The sequence below is a fragment of the Sebastes fasciatus genome, chromosome 11 (genome assembly GCF_043250625.1).
Source record: "Sebastes fasciatus isolate fSebFas1 chromosome 11, fSebFas1.pri, whole genome shotgun sequence".
Classification (NCBI taxonomy): domain Eukaryota; kingdom Metazoa; phylum Chordata; class Actinopteri; order Perciformes; family Sebastidae; genus Sebastes; species Sebastes fasciatus.
In genome coordinates this window covers 29486879-29509084 of record NC_133805.1, presented here as the reverse complement: position 1 = coordinate 29509084, position 22206 = coordinate 29486879, and the positions used below count along the sequence as shown (strand labels likewise).

The window sequence follows — 22206 nt, the reverse complement described above, 5'->3', positions numbered from 1 at the left end:
TACAAGGTTCAGCTCAAGTATTGTCTTTGCCAGCGCTTTGATCGTTCAAGTGGAGCACAGTGTGACAGTCTGGTAGGGTAATTGGGCTGAAATTGCCAGCACACAAGTGTACATGTGTTAAAACACACACATTGCTGTGCACATATGCCCCTTTTTATACTGCCTAATATTACTTTAAGAATAGAAGTAAACTCTAACAGGAGTTTCATTTCAAATTAAATATTTTTTATATTATTTTTTGAAAAATATGAGGCCAATTATGACAGCATTCTTGCTAAACTTGCTGTTTACTGCTGTTTATGTTGGTCTTGCTTCCTTGTGTCCTTCCCAGACAATAATATGCATTTTAGAGAGAGGAAGTTGCATATTTCTAAAATATTTTACAAAGAACAACAAAAGTATTATTTTCCCCAGTGGATATGTAGACCTGACACAGTGAAATGAAAACACATCCTGTAGATGGCCCCTAGGAAATTGATCACAAACACAACTTTCATGCAAAGAGTTTATTTATGAATCAGACTGCAGTATCATACAACAGTAGCACAATCATATGACTATGGATTATGCTCATATTTATAGATACAAAGATAAAGGCATGTCTTAAAGGAAAAAAAATGAATGACTTATTTTTTTGATTTACTCTAAAAATAGCTTTTAAATACTTGGCATAGTTTTGTAAATTAAATTATGAAACATAATGTTTGCCCACTGGATTTACTATTGGAGTACCAAATGCAAATATACTTTATGAAAAACATTTTTTTTCCTCCTCTCTCTTGCATTTCATGCAAGGAAGAAAAAAAGATGTCAGTGAGTACAAAAAGCACTTAAATCTCATATGAAAATAGAAAATATTACAAGTGTGCATAATAACTTCATGTTGCACATAACCTGCAGTACAAAAAGTCAAATGACACTATGTTCAAGTGTACCTGACATGCCAATTATTGTGGGGGAGGGGGCGTATGTACTGAAATAGCTATTTAAATGTCATCAGGGGCAGTTTACACACAAGACTGAGGCAAAGCCTTACAGTCTTCAAAATGAATCGAAAATGAGATGCGTCAGTAATTATGGGCGTGCCAGCTTGTCCTCCCTGTGATGCTGACTATGGGCTTCTCTTGAAACACTGAATCTCATCCTGTACTTTTTAAAATGATGCGTTTTGGATTATTTGAAGCTCACAGTTTTGATTCAATGTTCCCTACAGATAAACGGCATGAAGAGCAGAAACTATCCACAATGCTACTGTGCCTCTCCAGCCAGAGGGATTGCAGAACAGTAAGTTGTTTGTAAAAACCTATGGTATGAAACAGTGCTTAGTAGGTTAATATTTGGCATTGCCTGGAGTATAATGTAATGCACACATAATAAGGCGACATGATTATTCCAAATTTACAAGAAATGTTTGAAATACTAAGACAAAGATCTGAGTTGATAAAATGCTACAACTGTAAAATGCTACATAACAATTAAGTGATACTTGGCGAGTGATTAAACAGTGATGGTTTACTACAAAATCTGTTGATACGTTACACCAATGCAGCGCTGCTGTTGTGGGAAAAACCACGTAACTGCAAACTTGTTTTTATCCACAAGAATAATTTAATTTATCATTATTAAGGTTTTGAGTTTTGATTTAAAATGTATTAAAAACCCCTGTATTTAAAAAAAAAACTTTTCATAATTTTTTTTTTGTTGCAAATTCGTGGTTTTTAGCCAAAATTAGCATACTGCATTGTAATCCTGTAGTGCAATAAGTGTTAGGGACGGCAGAACATTTTACACAAAATGAACACACTGTGGAATGAAAGAAACAAAGAAAGAACGGAGGAGGTTAGGAGGAGGAGGAGGGAAAGAAGAAAGGGAGGGTGGAAGGAAGGAAAAGAAAAAAATTTCCCAATTTTATTTCTAAACATGTTTTAGAGGAACCAACAACAGAACAATACATGATTTGAATTGGAAGACATACAAAGACAAAAATAAGACACAGGTCATATCTGACCACCAACATAGGAAATACAGCTGAGATGGATTGGATGTATCAAATATCACAAGGAGCGTCCAACATTGACTCTGTTAGCGTATGAAAAAGCACTATCAAATAGGAAATCATGGCACAATCAAAAAGTTTCCATCCTGTCAACCCTGGCAATGATGAACCCTATCGCTCACTGAAACCGAATCGTGTGATCAAGGCACACCGTAGGGCCATCCCTTCTTACAGTATATCACTCTGATAGATTTTAAAGCACTAGAAAATTATGTATACTCTCAGTATGATACTATACAGACATATGATACTTTCAGCTTGATATAAGTGTGGAGAAATAAAATTTCATGGTTAAATACAAAATATCTCTTAAAATATTTAAAATATACTTTATTTTGTACATTATGCAAACTGATTAACAATTCGATGATAACAAAAATAAATTTTCCGTGAAATGTCGTCTCTTTGCGATACAGATGTATGAACATAGATATATATCATGAAGAAAAGCACCCACCCCGTTAAGAACCCATATACCCTGACACGATTCCATATCCCTGTAATATGATTTGAATGACACGTTCACATTAAAACTCCTGACAATGGTTCCTACAGGTAGCTCCACTACACCACTGAGCTGTTTGTACAACAATATTGCTCTACCTATCTTTTTTTTTTTTGTTCTATATCCCTAAATCCATCTTTAAAGTTGATCAAATTTGCCAACCACCAGTTCAACTCAATCCGTGCCTTTATTGCTTCCTGAAATTACCTGGAAATGGGAGCTATACATCGGATTGATCAGAGGACTAACACACATCTGGTTAAAGAAGGCAACTCTCCCTCTCCAGCGTAGAACCAATGTAACATATAATAAGTCACTGGTCTATCATGTCATGTGGTGTAGAGTCACTCTTCATTGAAGAGCTCTATGAGTTATGGTTGCAGTGTGTACAAAAGCAATGAGACAGGGCACAATGTCGTTAAAATTTTAAAAAAGAAAGGCTGATTGATCTCATCTGAAAATCAAAACAGTTCTTGAGCCAGAGACAGTGATGTCCAGTTCTAAAACAGCTGTTGCCTCACCACGACAATCAGATACGCAGTTTATTTTGGTGTAGTTTAAATGCAACAGAACAGGTTTGTGACAATAACCCTTTCTAAGTCTACTTTAGGTTAAACATAAACGCTTACATTCATATCCTTAACAGCTCGCCCCGTAAACAAACAGATTTGTTCAGTATGCGAAAAATGTCTTGACTGTACTCACTATGGACATTTTAGAAGTTCTAGTATGCACGACAGAATTGCATAATGCCTGCCAATGAGAAAAGCATAGGGAGGATAGAATAGAAAGGACAAGCCGCTACAAGAAGACTAACTAGTAGAAACCCTATAAGAGGATGGGCTTGGGGATGGAGGACAGATGGGGTAGTGGGAAGTCAGTTTGGGAAGGCTGGGGAGGGATTCGAAGTGGAAGTTGCCCCACAAGTTAAAGGGGCACCTCCCTTTGGCAGTGGAACAGCACTCTTAGTAGTCAACGCAGCGCCGAGGGTGAGGGTGTACACAATGCTCTTGTCGGACAAGAAGGCCATTTCAGTGTCAAGATGAGATGAAGGCATTCTAGTAGGCAGCCAGGTCACAGTGTTGGAGCTAAAAACCTCAGATGGAGATGACGGACGCAGTCTTTCTACACTGTCTCCACTCGGCTGGGATCGTGGGGTTCTGGGACGTAAAGAAGAAAAATATTCATTCACAAAAAAAGTGTATTTTTATCTATATCTAGTAATGTATTATATTAATCATCAAAAAGGGCAGTAAGGTGCACAGTGTTTTCAAGTATGCTTATTGCAGTGACATAAATGTCAGTGATATGTTTAATGGATTCGAATTCACTGAGGCTGGTAGAAGACTTGCACTATCTTTGGGCACTGACACCATCTTGTGGAGATGTCTTTAACAGCAAGGCCAATTGACGGTATCTTCAGTTTTGATAACTTGCAACCTCCCGAGATACATTAACAATGCATTCTTAGGATTGTACGCACACTTGTGCTCCCTTACTTACATGAGCCTAAAACATTTCTTCTAAATTTTTTTTTTTTTTTTTTTTTTAGAAAAATGCCCATAAAATATGAAAAAGAAATGTATAAATAAATAATGTTTCAGTCATCAATCGTAACACAGTTTGATGTCTCCTTTTACAGAATAAAACCTAAAGCACCCATGTAGCATACAATGACTTTCTAAAAAGCCATATGCTTATCATTTCCTATCAATAGTAGGGCTGTCAAGGGCTAGCAATCAATTAAAATATTTAATCGCTATTAATCGCAAACAAATCGCACATTTTTTAACCTTTAAGTTTAAAAATGTACCTTAAGGGGAGATTTGACCATTAGTTAATACTCAAATATGCTTGCTTTATGAAGTCCCTATGTATATATGTATTTATTATTGGAAATTAATTAATTAACAACATAAAGCAGTAACAAATATGTTCAGAAACCCTCACAGGTACTGCATTTAGCAAAAAAATTATGCTCAAATCATGACATGGCAAACTGAAGCCCAACAGGCAACAACAGCTGTCAGTGTGTCAGTGTGCTGACTTGACTATGAGTTGCCCAAAACTGCATGTGATTATCATAAAGTGGGCATGTCTGTAAAAGGGAGACTCGTGGGTATCCATAGAACCTATTTTCATTCACATATCTTGAGGTCAGAGGTCAAGGGAATTAAAAATGTCCATGCCAGTTTTTACACACCAAAATTTAGCGTAAGTTTTGAGAGTATTTAGCCTCCTTCACAGCAAGCTAGTATGACATGGTTGGTACCAATGAATTCCTTAGGTTTTATAGTTTCATATGATGCCCATATCTTTTCTCTAGCTTTAGAACTGAGTTTTAAGTCTAGCACTATTATCACGTGAACTTTGACAGCCCTAATCAATACATATAACATTCTGATTTTCAAGGCAAACAATTAGTTCGTTTTACACACACATTTGTCAGCATTTAAATGGATCTATCTTATTCACTCATTTTGCCTGCTTTAGTCTTCAGTCATCCTGAAGCATGCATAATAAATCTGTGGATAGGGACAGTGAAATCATATGGTGCATTGAGCAAATAGTTTTAAATATTCGCATTGGTATTTTCCTTTTTCTTTTAGGTCTGGTAGTCTACTGAATCTGTGTGGACCAAGAACCACAAGGGAAATAAGTGTTTTACTTTTAGGGTTACCCTTTATATTTCAAAATGTGGATAAATATGTAAAGCTGTACAGATAGGCCTCTAAACTTGGTTAAATAATTTTTTTAGTTTAGTTTTTTAGTTTAGTTAAAGTTTAATTTCCTCCGATGTTCTTATCTTACCTGAGAGAGATGACTCCTCATCTTGCAACACTGTCTCCTCAGAGACCTGCTGTGTATGGGTGACCTCTTGATCTTGATCGTTCTCCTTGTCTGTCTGAGGAGCAGGATGGGGCTCATCCTCTTGTTCGTCCTTGCCCTCCCCCTCCCTTTCTGCATCCCCCTCCCCAGAGTCAGTACTCCTGATGCTGAGGCGCCTCATACGATACATAACATCCACCTCCCTCATCCGGGCCAGGCGCTCAACGGCCACGCGACCTGGAGAAATAGCCAGCTTAGTCTGCAACGCTTCCATTCGGTGGGCGGGGCCCTTGCTCCTCCTCTCCCCTTCTAAGCTAAGAGACAGCCTGCGGTCTAGGTTTGGGGGAACTGAAAGTGGCAGTCTATCTGGCGGAAACTCCGGTAACCCTGGGTGGTCTCGCCCCAGATGAGTCCGTAGACCAACTCTATGCTCTGGAGTAGCAAATGGCTTCTTTTCTTGCCCTTGCTTGTCATCAGGCATTGTACTGTCTTGTCCCTCACACTCACTTTTCACTTCAGCAGTCTGTTTGTCTGCACTGCCCTCAGGTGTTTCTCCTGTAATGGCTTCCTTCTCTCCTAATTCTACTTCCTTAGTTACTGTTCCACTAACACTCTGTTCCTCTGTGATTTGGGGGTCTGCTTGCACATCAGCTGCTAATATTGTGGATGCGCTCTCCCCTGTTGCTCCATTCGCTCGTATGCTCTCAGCATGATTAACTGCGCATGGATCGTCCAAGTTTTCTGCCTGAGCATCGTCTGTTTTTTCACCCCCTCCCTCATTTTCCTGTGTCATTGAATGCTGCTCCCTTGTTTCAGCACCCAGGTCAGACCCTGACTGATTCAAACTTGAGTCATTTGGCTCCTCTGTTTTTATATCTTCTGGAGGTTCTAACGCAGCGCGTCCTGGTGGACTGCCATTTTGATTGGTCGAGCTGTCCGAGCTGTTCTCCTCGTGAAGTGGAGGCAATGGGCCCTGTCTCATCTGATTCTCAAGCTCTCTTTTACAAATAGGGCACTCCTCCTCTGATTCAGCACTGAGATCTTGAAGAGTCTCTGCGTCATTAGGTTTAAGATGGCCTGCGGACGCTTTATTGACATCCGCTGGGTCTCTAGAGGGACGCAAAGTCTGGCATATGTCCTCGTAATCTGGGGGACTAGTGAGCGTAGAGGCGTCCTGCATGGGCTGTCTATCTGCCCACGGCACTTCAGCTGCTGCGCCGTGCGTTGTTGGACTGAAGTCACAAAGTGGTGTCTCGATAGGCTCATCTGGCAGGTCTAGTTTCACCGTCCTGCCATCGTTGCTTCGTCTGCGCGAAAGATGTGAAAGAACCCTGTATTCTCTGAAGCCTGTCTCCCGAGGTGGGACGGGGAGCTCCTCCCTAAGCTGCTTGCTGAAGGTTACGGACTTTGTTGCAGGCCTGGAGAAGGCGCTCTTGACTTCCCTGTATTCTGGGTCAACAGACCAGCTTACTGCACTGCGCCTAAGGCTGCTGGGCTTGTTGAGAGGTTCGGATGCCAATCGGATTTTGATGCGCTCAGGGATTTGAACAGAACCATTTGGAACTTTATTGCTGGCAGTGCCTAGCTCCAAGATGTCTTTGTAGGCCTCGTTAAGGTCCTCTATGCACTTGTCAACGCTGGGCTGTTTGCTGCTCTGCTGCTGCTGTTGATCCTGGACTTCTTTTTGGATGGTCTCCAGCTCTTTGACAGCATCCCATGGACGCTGGCTGGCCGGTTTCAGCAGTAACTGTTCAAATGCCTCCTGCCCACTATTTGCTGCTGGTTTGGTCTCCTCCACATTTCCTGAGGGTGGTACTGCTGGCTGCTGAGCTGTGCTCTTGTTCAGCTGGTTGCAGAAGGAGCCGGTCAGGGAGAAGGCGCTGTTGCTTGACAGTTTCAGGCTCTTCACTCCCTTTATAGGAAAACTGAAGGCAGTGCCCACTACAGCGCTGCTATCAGGAGGGACTTCAGTGCCGGGAGGGACAGGGTCTTGTTGTGCTTCCTTGTTTTCAGAGGCAGGTTTTTGGGCCTCTGGGCTAGTTTGTGTCTCCTGGTCTCGATACTGGTTTGCAGGCCAGGTTCCCGACAGTTTCATCTCCTTGTAATGGTTTATTTTAGGGGGTCTACAGGGTACTCTTTTAAACATTTTGCTGCTTGCTCTACTGCTTGTTTTGCTGCTCGCTATGCTACCAGTTAGTGCTTGCAGCTCAGCTTCAGCTGAAGATGTGCTTTGGAGACTTTGGTTTGTTAAATGGCCAGTTTTGTTGTCACTAGGACTGTCCGCTGGGTCTGGTGACTTCTCGTTGTTGTTATTCTGATCACGGATTGTCCCACTGAGCTGCGGCGTAACAGGTACAGACACTAAACAAAAAATTGTCTCACTAAGTCTCTTTTTTAGATTCTTGGATTTGTCTTTCTCTGGTGGTTCAGTTTGTTCCACCTTTTTTACCTCTGTCACAGTTTCAGAGACACCCTGGTCAGCCGGCTTGCATGGGGGAGGAGGTGGTTTACCCAGAATAGATGAAGGAAAAAACTGACTACGGTTTTGTTCAGGACCTACACTGTCACTTTTTTTGTTTAATCCCCTGTTGCACCATCGATTACTGCTGTCGGTCTCATTGAGCGCTGTTTTGCGGCCGTCGGTATTGAGAGCTGGCCCCGGTTGGGGAGGAAAGGCACTATCATGTGTAGATTGTCCTAAAATCTTAGCGGGCGGAATCTCTTTGTTGATGGTACGGATCTTGTCTGAGTCAGTGAGAGAACTTCCGCTAGGGCCTCCTGAGATTTGCTTCGCTCTTGGATCTTCAGTGGGTAATTGAAGTGGGGCATGAACTGGTTGTTCTTCATGTCCAGAATGTACCTGTTTTCGATAGGACGCAGCACGATCTCCATAATGTTCCAGCCATGAACCTGCCTGTCTGTAAAACCATCTTCCAGGATCTGATCTGGGCATCTGCAGAGCTTCCGCCCTCCATCTTAGGTTTGCCATTTCATTGCGGTTGAGTGAAACTGCTCTCGGGGGTGGGCCTCTTCTATAAGATGGGGGTGGGATGTAGCCAGGGGGCTCCATTCCAGAGATGGCAGAGTGTTGTGCGAAATAGTCGTGTCTCAGATCCCCACCCCTTGGATAGTAGATTGGCCTTTCTTTTTGTTTGGCACCCTGCTCAATGGCAAGCATTTCTGCGCTACCCCTAGTCTGCTGGTGAATCTCATATGACGGAGGCTTTAAAGGCCTGCTGAACCTGGGCTTTGGTAAAAGTGCAACATGGCTGCTAGGCCCTGCATTCCTACCCCACCGGTCCCTGACAACAGCACCACTATAGATATACCTACTATAGGGCCCAGAGAAGACAGTGCTGCTTATCCTCTGTTGTCTATCAGGTAGGCTGGGCCTGGATGGAATGAGCTCTCTGCTGGCAATTCCATCAGGTGACAAAACTCTGGGGAGAGACTGAGACTTTGCTTTAGTTCTAGGGTGAAAAAAACCCTCAGGTGTCCTCAGGCGGTACTGGTCCTGAGCCCACCTGTCCCCGTCCCCATCCGACAGCTGCCTTCCCAGGCCCACAGCAGGCCTCCACTCCTCTGTACCGAGGCTCTGGCACTTCCTCTCCCCAGTCACCCTTAGCTGACCAGGGGCTGCATCCAGGTCCCTTAGCCAGGAAATGTCCTCCCATAGCTGCTGTGCTTGCCTCTCTGCTCTGTGTTCCTCTGCTGCAATCAGGGCCTGTGGCCTCCATGCGCCAGCAGAGGCCCTCAGCTCCCTGCCATCAGCATAGTCCAGGAGGATGCTGAAGTCCTGGCCTCGCCTCCGCCAGTAGGAAACATCCCTCTCTTCATGGCTCAGCGGCTCTGAATAAGTCAAACTGGGAACATCGTAGAACCTATAAAGACAGAAAAGTTCAGTGTGAACAAGACATTCAAAGTGTTACAGAATGAGAGTGAGGTGGACTCTGAATCTAGGTTGACACTTGCAAACAGTTCTAATTTTTCCAGGTGTAGTTACAGAAGTTGCAAGAGGAGGAAGTCATTAGGATTAGACAAACACAGAATATTGTCTAAAAAGCTATATTCTTTTTTATGATTTACAGTTTGCTAGTATTCCATAGTTTTAAAGAAACAATAATAAGACTTATTTAATATATACATATACAGTATATATATATATATATATATATATAAATTCTTATTGATACTTTAAACTATCTGCAATGAACAGACTTTTCCAAAACGAAACAAAATGAATCAAATGACTATTATCTCACTTTCTATGATAATATAATAAAACAACACCGGCCCTTTGAGATTTGACAATTGTGTCCATGCCAGTCTCAAGCATGTGTTTTGGCTTTGGCAGTACTGGCTTTCCAACGCAACTTAATCAAGGAGAGCCAGCACATATGAGACAGAAGTGCTTAAGTCAGCGGCTCCCAAGTCCCTTGAAGAAACCATGAAATTGTGATGCTACTGCAATATGATCTGCATATTAAATTGTGCTGACCTTATCTTGGAAGCTGGTCATCTGGACAGCGACTTTGGCTCTTAAAGAAAGTCTAAGCAAAAACATCCCATTACCTGATCTGACAAGATAGCAAAAGTACCCTTTTTCCCTCTGATTAACTGATCGCATAACTCAATTAGCAAGATCAAACGGTGCCCTTTTAAGAAATTCAGTATGACCTACCAATTAACAAAACTTTTAAAGCAGTCTGCTTCACCTTGTCACAATAAAACATAATTACGGAGAAAATCAGAAGAAGAGGACCTTTCTGATTGTTGCTAAGACGAATGTGTAACATCACAAGCATTAATATAATTTTTAAAATACTTGCCGAATATAACATAAAATGGTAAATGTGTGACGAGTGACTGTTTGAAGGTTCAAAACAGTGGTTCCACTGTAGCTTGATAAAGCAGTGCGGCCAGTAGATAATTTTAGTTATGGTTCCAAATTTACCTCTTAGGTGCAGGATATGGCTGTAATGCATGTCGCACTGCCAAAACAATTATCTTAGAAATAGCATACTTAATCATAACAGATTGAGTCTAAAAAAACAGAGCTTCACTTCTTTGTGTTCAAAGAGGGTCATTTTGTTACAGTGTAATTTAAATTTTGGAATTGTCCCAAGCAGTCGTGGTAATTTTCTTGGTGTGGTGGAACAGGACGGCTGAATGAAGCAGAAGAAACACTGCGATATCCATGAATAGGTCATCTGTCACATCCGAGCATGTTTTAAGCCACCCTGATGACAGTCGGTTATAATAGAACGAGGGAGTGTGGGTTGAAATTCAAATGTAACCATCGGGTCTTTCAAATAAAATAAATCAATAATTGTATTTTCTCCGGCTAGTTGATTCATATTTATGATACAGCTACATAATACCATGATTTGCAGTTAGCAGTTCCGTAAAACCAAATACAAATCTAACTGTAAAATATATCATAAATACATAAATAAAATATAAGTTTGTAGAATATCCAGTCTAATAAAGAATAAAAGAGAACTCAAAATGAATTACAGTTACCCTTTTTAAGCGCATCATCTCATATCTGCACTGCACTAGATCACTGTGTTAGTCATTGTACTCATTCATTTAAGCAGCAAAGTCAATGGATCATCCGCAGCAGCATATGCTACTGTATGGCTGAGGGGAGCCGCGCTGTGCACACTTGCCCAGCAACATGCTTACATCACAGAGCACGTGCTGGGCGTGATTCAGTGTGCCAGTGTTTACAGTGGAGTGATTACGCGCCTGTCTTGAGGCATGTTCAGTCCTCCTCAGTTTGCTCACTGTCTAGTGCTGCTGTTTACATCTGCCTGTCTGGTGGAGGCTGTAGAGACGATACCGGTGCACGGGTGGGCTCCACAGAAACGCAAGCCACCTCTCTCTGTGAGCAGGCGTGCAAACAACTCAAACGAGCGCAAAGGCACCTTTCATAATTCCTCATATCCCAGCATAAGATATGTCAGTGGTGCTGCTGCAGCCACAGTGTTCTGCAGCTCTGGAAGGAGGGGAAAGGGAAGAGGAGGAAAAAAAAAAACCCTGCGCAGTGCAGACTCAGTTTGCATGCAATACCGAAGGGCCCCAGTGAGAAGGAGGGGAGAGGGAAAAAAAGGGAAGGTAAAGGGTGTGGGGGATCGCAAAAGGGAGGGAAAAAAAACCACTCACCCACTATCTGTGGCGAGAGAATCACCCAAGGGCTGAGCGTCACCTAGGATACCGATGCCGAGTCCGAGTTCTTTTCTCCTTTGGATCCTTTCCCCGCTCTCGTTGTTTGTGCCGGGGTAGCCCTTCACCAGCGCCTGCCTGCTGCCATAGATGCCTGTGAAAGACGCCCCCCGGTCCGCCTCGTACCCATTCAGAGTCCCCCGGCCAGCCCTGTTGTCCACAAGTTCACGCTGGCAATCATCAGGGCGCTTGTCATAAGGTGTGGCAGACGGAGGACCGCTCTTGGGCAATTTATATCCGTGCGAAATGAGGAGGTCCTCCACACTGTACATGGTGGTGTCTCTCTCACTTCTGGGCAGGAGGGCAAAGGTGGGTGTGTTGCCTTATGCGCAGTGCTGCTGGTGGAAGCTGGAGCGCGGTTGCTCGGCAGAGGCCATCACTAAGGGGAGGACAGGGGAGGGAAGAGGTAACACTTGAACAGATCATTTCCGCATGCAACATACATCGAGGACGTGTCATTTTCAAGGCGTTAGCAGATGTCAGAAAATGCAGATGTCTGTTACCTTTCCAGATGTGTTAACGCGTTTTTCGGCATGTGCTATATTGAAAGTGTTGTCCTAAATTAAAAATGTGCTAAACATAACACAGTCTTTTGTGCAGACATGTGTCTCCAAGGTTAACTCTGGAATGTACAACTTAAAGTTTTAGACCCCATCTTTTTTATTTTTACTCTATAGTCCAGTTTCCTGAACATGAACAATTCACTTCCAAATCTATAGCCACACCCTTCCTTCCTCCCAACGACATTTTTTATCATCTTCCCAAATTGTCTAAAACCATTGTGTAGCCTAATTTAAGAATTGCTGAATTGGGAGTTGTTCCCATCCATTAAACCTCTCTCTACATAATGATTTCTCTATACCCTTTGTCTGGGATAAATACAGCGGAAACTGTGATTTAACCTTAACAGAAGCAGGTTCTAGGTGGAACATTCGTCATCAGTCAATACAATCACAGTTATTGTTCTCCAGACACTCAGAGCAGCTGCACTAATCTATGCATGTGAACAATGCTGTGCTTCCTCCAATAGACAAGAATAACTGTGCATGTTAACAGAAACTACAAAGTAATTTTTCAACATTAAGTAAAGAGAAGAGATTAAATACCTCTCCATACTGATAGTCTGTGTCAGATCTCCTCCAGTATAGTTTGCATCATATATTTGCCCTCCTGGTAACTTAATACAGCTGCAACCATTCTGTATGCCCACAGACATGAGAATATTCAATATAAATCACTGCACATAATGTATACTGCCCTTTCTCTCGGTGCTGCGTGTCACCATACATGGTGTAAGCTACTAAGTCGCCAGTATTTCTTCTGTCGTAATGGCATCAGGAAAAAAGATGGTACATTTATTACATGTAATTAAAGTGATTCAGCCCCTGATTCATGGAATCCAGGTCAAAGTTGAAGTCTAACTTGCAGTGTTAACAAAAAAACCTAAAATGAACACAATATTTCGGTTTAAAAAGAACTGAAAAGAAAGTAAAATAAAACAACTCATATAACATTAATCTTTTTAGTTAAAATTTCATGTCATACTGTGACACAACCCCTTGTAGAAATGTGTATATTCACCATTTTAATTCATCTTAATGAACATTTACATTTCTGTACAAGTACATTCTGATGGGTGCATCGTATCGTACTTATTTCCTTATTTAAAGGTACACTGTGTAGCATTTAGTGGGATCTATTGGCAGAAATTGAATATAATATTAATACGTATGTTTTGAGTATATAATCTCCTGAAAATAAAAATCGTTTTGTTTTTGTTAACTTAGAATGAGACGTTTATATCTACATAGGGAGTGGGTCCTCTCCACGGAGCCATGTTTCTACTGTAGCCCAGAACGGAAAAACCAAACTCTGGCTCTTGATAGGGCCATTCACATTTTCACATTTTCACGTTTTTGTGTCGGCCACCGTATTTCTCCTACATGCTACACAGTAGAAGTTTCAGTTGGTTGCAGTCTGCAACCTCCCCACTATGTCGCCAGATTGTTTCATTGATTCACACTGCACCTTTAATCTGTGACTTTGTAAACCAAAATCAACCAAACCAAAACTCTCCAGGCCACCACGCCAGGTGTAACGAAAACTAAATCTGTTTTTAGGTTTTCAGCACTTCTCTCAGACTGCAGTCACCTAAATCTAAATTAAGCAGATTGCATTTAAAAATTGCCAATACTGTGTTGTTAAAAAGTAGTTGGCACTGCAACTAACAGTTATTTTCACGACTAAACGATTAATCTGCAGATTATTGTTAGTTTACTGATTATTTGTTTGGTCTTTGAAGTGTCAGAAAATAGTGAAAAATGACGGTCACAATTTCCCAGAGCCCAAAGGAATTTCATCAAATTGCTTAATTTGTTCAACCAACACTCCAAAACCCAAAGATCTTCACTTTACAATCACAAAAGATACAAAAAACAGCTTGAAAAATTACTTAAACGATTAATCTAACATCAAAATAGTTGATTAATTTCCTGTCTATCAACTCATTGTGTAATTGACTATTCATTTCAGCTCTAAATAAATGATAATGCAACAAGTAGGTACAACAAAAGAAGAGTGTTGTTTTATGACTAAAGTGTTTATGTGACGAGTCTATTCTCCTAAGTTCCTCTGCTGTTTGTGTGTGTATGTGAATGCAAAAGCAGCCCACCCTGTCTGATATATTAATTAGTGGCTATAACAGTCTGTCCTGCCTGGAGATGACAGTGGATGGCTTATAAAACAGTAACACAGTGATCAAAGGCTTTGCACACATTAGCAATCGGGCTAATCATGTTTGGACTTGAATAGTGGCTCGCTATTCATTTTCCACTCTGAAGGTGTCACTTAAAGGACAAGTACAGTGTTGAATCAAAGACATGAGTGTTAAAATAAACTTAGAAAGCACTACTCACTTTAAGTTAGGGTGATGCTTTGCCTAATTTGGTCACAGAAAACACCTTTATTTATTTATTTTTAACTGAGACTACATTATTCCATCTCTGTTATCTTCCAGTTACAGTATAAATCAGGGATGGAGGTCATGCGACAGAACTAATAACATCTAATACCAAAGATATCACAGACTTAAAACAAAGTATAGCACTACTTTAAACTTATCTGAAAGTTCCCCAGCTAGGGCAGAGTACCTGTTACATTGTGTTTTCTTCCGTGTGTGAACCAAATGCATGGTTTCACATTGTTTGCCTACCAGGAGCAACAAGTGTGATCTTATTAACAAATTCATACATTTAATTAAGCTTATATGAGACTTGCTTCTGTAACTTTTCATGTTATTGGCTTACCCCATAAGCTATTTAATAACAATTTGCTGTTCTTTTCTATGCAATTCATAATTATGATAGGTGAAGCTGCAATTAATCGATTAGTTGTCAACTATTAAATTAATCGCCAACTATTTCGATGATTAATTTATTGGTTTGAGTTTTTTAAGGAAAAAAAAGTCCAAATTCTCTGATTCCAGCTTCTTAAATGGGATATTTTCGGGTTTCTTTACTCCTCTTTGACCGTAAACTGAATATCTTTGAGTTGTGGTCAAAACAAGACATTATAGGACATCATCTTGTGCTTTGGGAAACACTGATCAACATTGTTCACCATTTTATCGATTAATCGAGAAAATAATCGACAGATTAATTGACAATGAAAATAATTGTTAGTTAGTTGCAGCCCTAATGATAGGACAATACAGTGTATTGAAATGATATTCACTTTCAAGACATTCGGAGGTAATAAAAAACAAAAGTTTGTTTTTGCTAGAATCAATAAATACTGATGTAATAAACTATAATACAAAATTTCTTTGCATTATACAGAATTTTGACAACATATGGAATTAAATTAAACTTACAACTTCCGTTAATACTTTTACTATTAGTTTAACAGTAACCGTATAGGGCTGCAACATGCGATACATTTCATTATCGATTAATCTGCCAATTATTTTCATGATTTAATAATTACTCATTTAGTATAAGAAATTTAGTCAAAAAGTGGTGAAAAATGCCCACCACAACTTCCCAGAGCCCAAAGTGATAGCCATACACTGCTTGTTTTGTTGCATCATTCCAAAACAGAACCACATTTCATTTGCTATATGACAAGCAGAACCAAAAAATAATTGGTATTTTTGCATTCAAATTACTAATCGATTTTCAAAATAGGTGCTTAATTTTATTTTAATCGATTAATCGGATATAATTGTTGCAGCTCACATAGGAAACAGTTCCAAACAAAGTTTACTTGAACCAAGAAATCTGTCAGTATTTATTTATTTGTTTTGCTTCATTTACGTCAATTATGCAAAATATTGTTTATATAAAAGACCATTTCGTTCAAATGATTTGAAAAAAAAAACTCCTCTTTTCTTGACCTTAAGGTGACCTTAACATTTCTCACCCCATAACTTTATCCACTTTGCAGTTAGGAGTTGCCCCTGGCCTGGGAGCCGATTTCATACGGTATGACTCACTGTAACACTTCAGATGTAGCCTGGAGATAATTAACACTAGCCAGATGTAAAAGGCTCAGCAGAAAATCTCCACCCTAAAACCACACTGTGTGTAACCACATTTTCAAGGACGGCACACGTGAAAATGGATCAGCCAATTTATAAATGATTGTAACTTCACTGACGAGGCAATAAGCAGACCCTGACACAACGTTAAAAAATCTGCAGGGCTTTTTCTGATGTCTAAGCCCCTCCAACTATTCCTGGCTCTTCAAGTGGAGTGAATGTGGCAAATGCAGCAAAAAAATCAACTCAAGGGGCTTCTTGAATTAGCCAAATCCAAGAGCAGTCATGACCAGCGAAGATGGGCTCGTATTGGAAAAGTAGCTTCCTGTTAACGCAGAGTTTTATCAGGGAGAACCAGAGCGAACCAGACACACAGTGGCCCTTTTTGACAAGGTCACAGCTTCAAATGATTGCAGTGGAAATATAGCACATGAGGCCTTTTTTTGCATAGCAACAACAAAAGTACCATTAATAATTGCAACACAGCTGGATTTTTCACATGCACATATTGATATGCTGAGGGATATGATAGTTCTGTGAGTGTGAGGAGAACTAACAATGAGGTCGGCTGTTGTAAAAGTTGCCGTTGAGGTCATTCATTAGATATTTACTGCTGCTTTTAGAAATTTGTATGTGAGGAGCTTTCATTGGTAACTTTCCCGTGCAACCCCTAAAAAAAACTTCAACTTGAGAGGTTGAATTTATATTAAACTTTTAGAGATTTAGTTTTATTGACCAGCGCCCCACCCACCCTCCCAGAGAGCTGAGGGAGGGAGGCCCCCAGTGTACATCCAGGCCTATAGCAGCAGACTGCATGCACAGGTAGTGGCCACTGTAACACATCAGCACTAGCAGGCAGCACCACCCTAACTGCCAAGGGAGTGTACCTACATCTTACCTAGTGACAGTGGAGAACAGAGCACACACAGACCCAGCCCTGATCATTAAAAAACACTGCTTATTCAAACTCATTTAGCACATTTAGAATTATAAGAGCACTTTGTGTTATACCTGATTCTCTGGAGAAAAAAAAAACATCTTCCTCAAAAAATCATCCCCCTGGATGATAACTTGCAGTATGAATGAATAATGATTTGAAATAGATCCCTTGTATCACAACACATATAGCTATTAATAATACATCACTGTTGTAGAAATATATCTGCCCCATGCATATACACAGTATGACCTACTATAGCCTTGCTATATAGCCTTGCTGCAGTGTTATATGGCACAGCCTACATAAAAATTGACTGCTATGAAAATGATTTTTTTCCAAATCAGCGCGTAATACCTGCTTCGCCCAGTATTACCGCAAGTCAAGCGCCTACCAGGAGAGAGGGGAAGAAAAAAAAAAACTCTACCTGCACGCAAAATATAGTCAGCGGTCATGTTTTGACGAAAGCCGCTTGGCCAAATCATAACCTCGTTGCAAAAAAAATTTCACCCCCCAAAAATGCACGCAGCATCAGCAGCAGCAGCATCAGCAGCAGAGAGCGCACCTCCATTCATCCACCGCCGCCTCGCCAGCAGTGCGCGGCGGCAGAAGGGCGAACATTTTTGAGGTGTGCAAGTTGACGCGCGGTTAACGAGGGAGGTTTTTTTTGCAGATGCGTCTTCGCTGAGTGTTTACCCGCTGCTTCTGCGCTACAGTGGGGAGGCTACGTGAGCACACACACACACAAAAGATACAGCAACCCCTCCCTAGAAATATAAGCTAGTGTCGGCAGAGCATGAAGAAACAGCATGCAGCAAAGATGTTGCAAAAAATAAGGGCGTATAGCGCCAGAGAGAGAGAGACTGCATACCTGGGAAGATGCTTGGCGCGGCCGTCGCAGTTCCCCTTTGCCCAGCTTTAGCTGCTGAGACTGAGCACTGCACAGAGCCTGAGCCTGAGCCGAGCATGCCTATTGGTAGGCAGAGACGCGCTGGTTGCTGGCTGCCTGGACTGGGCTCTCCTCACTACAGCTGAGGTGGGGTGGGCTACCTCAACATGCATGCAGCTTACCAGAGAGAGGGATGTCAGAATGGTTTCTTCCAAACTGTTTCTCCCTAACTTTGCTTTTTTTTTCATAGCAACAGTCATTTTTTTTTTTTTTTCATTCAATCTTGGCATATTGACTTGAATGATAACAACAGACTATGTGGTATCTATCTTAATCTCATGTCACACGTGTTGGGTAAACCTGAGAGGGACACACCTTGTGTGTTTCTACAAGAAAAGGTCAGTCACTGCTCATTTTTGCCGCAACTGATTTTTCCCAATAAAAAAACTCCATCTCCCAGTGACAGATTTCTATATTAACGCCCATGCGTCTCTTTCCCACCCTGTTAAGTTTTTTAAGATGTGCAGTATGGCAGTGAGCAGCAGCACCGCGCCCTTGGTGATGTTGATGACTCGTGTGCGTGTCCCCCCCTCCCATCCAATGCCAAGACAGCTTGGCTAATTAAATGTGCTGGGCTCAGGCCTTCCTGTGCCAACTGTGACATGCTGCACTCTGAGGGATCCCTCGTTTCGGAGGAGTGACGGGGCAACGCACACGTCCCAGAGATCCACTCACTGATGACAAAGTGCTAAAGCCTTGACCTCAGGGGTCCCTGCAGACGCCATGTAAGCCTTTCACTTTTTTTCCCACTTATTTTAGGGAAGGGATTTAATTGACATGCATCCACATGTGGGAGCTGCCCAGTTAAATGAGTGCTGGATGGCCAGTGGATCCCAAGTTTCATTCTCTGCTATTGAGAGATGATGATTGGCTCCTTTGGTTGCTTTTGTCCCGGTTGACAAAGCAAATTGAGAACGGAGACAGCGCAGTTCAAGTGATCCCAAGTAGCCAAAGCGCCTTGACCCAATACGGGCCTTATTGTAGGACACCTGGTTGTCACACTGATGATAAATGACGCACCAGGCTGATACTGGCCCAAAGCTAACCTGAGCGCTGCTAACTGCAGCTCATTTTCATTCCAGATTTTCAATACACAGTTGAACGTGGAAACCATACATGGGCCAGGTGGGGGGGCGCCTTGCATTTGTGCCAAGTCGGCTGACACTCTGCTACAATCAGCCTGACTGAGCTGGCTGTACTTGGAAGTCATTTCACACCATTATCACACATCAAACTTAACAGCATACATCCAATCAGCTATCTTTCTTGTGGTTCTAACATGATTTCCCTCTGCTTGAGAGGCAGCGGCAGATAAAGGTTTTGAATTTCAATTTTTATTCAATCTCTAGTCCATATTGTCCATCTGGTCCAGTTAAGAGATATGTAACTGAAAAAAAACACAAAGCAGTGCCTGTGAGCATGTGTTTGATGTGAGGGTTTGGTTTTGTGTGTAGTGTGTAAAATTCATAGACTGTATATTAGAAGTGGACGTAGTCACCGTTACGTCACCCATTGGTTTGTGGACTGCCGTTTTGAAGCTTTGAGTTCGCCTTTTTGGCATTCGCCATCTTGGTATTTGGCCGTCGCCATCTTGGGTTTTTGCCACCAGAAGTGAAACAAGAGGGTGGAGCTAAGTACAACCGGACGCTGAATAAGACATTTTTTAGGCGACCAAAACATTTTTCAATTAATTTTCATGAACTGAAAACACACTGGGAAAGAGTGAAAGTTCTAAAACACGGACAACTCCCAGACCGGACAACGGCGTGTTAGTGACCTGTCAATCACAAGGTAGCCGAGCCCTAAAGCATCTCCTGCTTTATGGTCTATCTGACTCTAAATGGGACCATAATTTACTAAATGAACATCGTGCTGTATTGAAGAAGACTTGAAACTAGTGATTGAGATCATAAACTCATGTTTACAATTAGGGATGCACCGATACCAGTATCGGGTATCGGTTCCGATACTGTGCTCATGTACTCGTACTCGTACTCGCAAAATGTCACGATACCACTTTACAGCAGCGTGACATTAACCTCTCGTCACCATTGTTCGGGTCCTATCGCACAAGCTCACGCTCCACCTCCCCGATGGTGCGGGCGAGACGGGCCGGTGGTGTGCCCGACCCCGCAGGGCCGGTATCCCACCTCAGCCTGCGCGCGCCAGCCCTCACTTTCATTGTGCCACGAGGTTTTGCTTGCACCCTCTGACTCGCGCGTGCGTTGCAGACATCGCCGCAGACCCCTGGCGCCTTTTACGTGGGCCGAGCACCGGCCTGGGGGCACGACGCGGCTGGGGCGCACTAAGGACAGTCCGCCCCGGTAGACAGTCGCACCGGGAGCAGGGCACCCCGTCCCTCCCCGGCGGGGAGTGAGGGCGCAGCGAGCACGGCACCGGGAAGCACCTCCGCCCCGAGCCTTTCCAAGTTGACCTAGAGCCGGTCACGGCGCACCGCCTTGTATGCGGGACTCCCCAACCTGCCGTGTGTCGCTCACACCCTCCAGCTGGCTGTTAACAAGGGTCTTTTGGCACAGAGAAGTACTCATATTGGTACTTGGTATCTGCGAGTACCTACATGTTAGTACTTGTACTCGGTTTGAAACAAAGTGGTATCGGTGCATCCCTAATTTTTAGGAATGTGATTTCAACCGTACAAAATGTTGCCTGATTTATTTACTGGTGACATTGGTTAGTTGGTTAAATTTACTCTCAAGCTTTTGTCCGACCTTTTCAGCAACATTTCGCTGATAAAAACTGTGAGATTAAAGCTCTGTAAAAGCTAGTGAGTGCAACACGAGTTGAGATTTTTTTTTTTACACTTCCTGATTCAGAGGTTAGAGATTGACCTTCTATTTTTAAGACTTTCTGCAGTTTGTATAAAGTGGGAGTTTTTAGAGTCAACAACAAATTCCCACATTACCACAAGGAGGCTGATGTGAACAGTTTGAACCAGTCTGCAGCATTTATCCATGTTAAATCCAGTATAATATGAACAGGGTTTGAAGTAAAGAAATAAGTCAGGGGGGTTTTTACTCTGACCTCCATGACTTTGTGCAAATCAGTGTCACCAAATGTACAGTATCTATCTGCTTCAACTGATGGCGTCCTGAACCATAATAATCCATTGGCATCTCAAGTGTTAACAGGAAGATCACAGGTTCACAGCCTGCAAAAGCCAATTATTACTGAGAAAAACAATAGAGATTTAGAGTTAGCACTTCTAAAACCTGTTTCATTAGATTTCCAGTGTCTTTTTTTCCATTAAATTTGAATTTGATGCTGTACAATATTCACATTCTGTTTAAAAAAAGAACTGCTTCTGTAGTTCAAATATGGTAGAAAGTGCTTTATTGTAGATTTCTGTATATATAAACCGGGAAAGAAAAGTTCGGAAACTTGTGTTTGGTGGATTATTTCTCTGTTGTTACAATGCTAATTGGCATCGTATTTTACATCGTTGGAAAGCCTATTTATTTACCTTCACAATGATGACCAACTTGTAAGGATCATGCATTTGTGGGATGAGCACCACAGCTGATTATGTGGGTAGCAAGAGTTCAATCATCCAATCCACCAAACAACTCAAAACAAGAGTCAATTCCAACAGGAGAATACACTGTTTACCATTGGCAGAGCATTTTGGCAAATTTTTTTGGGCGCTACCCACATAATCAGCTGTGCTGCTCATCCTACAAATGCATGTTCCTTACCAGTTGGACATCATTGTGAAGGTAAATAAACAGGCTTTCCAACGATGTAAAATACAATGACCATTAGCATTGGAACAACAGAGAAATAATCCACCAAACACAAGTTTCCGACCTTTTCTTTCCAAGTTTATATCGAAAAGACATGAATCTTTGACAGTTGTTAAAGGTGCTCTATACTATATCCAGAGCATTAATATAGCAGCAAAACCTATTTGCTATGTAAAGATATAGAGGAGTAATGTCTACCTGAGCAGAGAATGAAGTCGCTCTCCCTCTGTGTGTGTCGTAATCAGAGCTTCTCCGTGCTTTCTCCTTGACATTAGGGATGCACCGATACCAGTATCAGGTATCGGGTATCGGGTATCGGGTATCGGGTCCGATGTACTCGTTCCAGTACTCGCAAAACGGCTCCGATAACAACGGCACCAATACCACTTTACAGCAGCGCGACA

At 41.9% G+C, this 22206-nt stretch overlaps 1 protein-coding gene and 1 long non-coding RNA gene across 3 annotated transcripts in view; one reads left to right on the top strand and one right to left on the bottom strand.

Moving 5' to 3' along the window:
- LOC141777688 (uncharacterized) overlaps nucleotides 1-22206 on the top strand; it is a 41911-nt gene that overhangs the window by 2618 nt on the left and 17087 nt on the right. For both annotated transcript variants that reach the window (XR_012595938.1, XR_012595937.1), the window contains exon 3: nucleotides 1214-1284. This is a non-coding gene — a long non-coding RNA (uncharacterized LOC141777688). The remainder of the gene's footprint in view (nucleotides 1-1213; nucleotides 1285-22206) is intronic.
- jcadb (junctional cadherin 5 associated b) lies at nucleotides 515-18126 on the bottom strand. The gene is made up of 4 exons (XM_074652176.1): nucleotides 17964-18126; nucleotides 11559-11997; nucleotides 5373-9271; nucleotides 515-3721 (listed from the first exon to the last, which is right to left on the bottom strand). Exons 2-4 carry the CDS (start codon nucleotides 11888-11890, stop codon nucleotides 3687-3689), a joined length of 4266 nt encoding a protein of 1421 aa, XP_074508277.1. The 5' UTR covers nucleotides 11891-11997; nucleotides 17964-18126; the 3' UTR covers nucleotides 515-3686.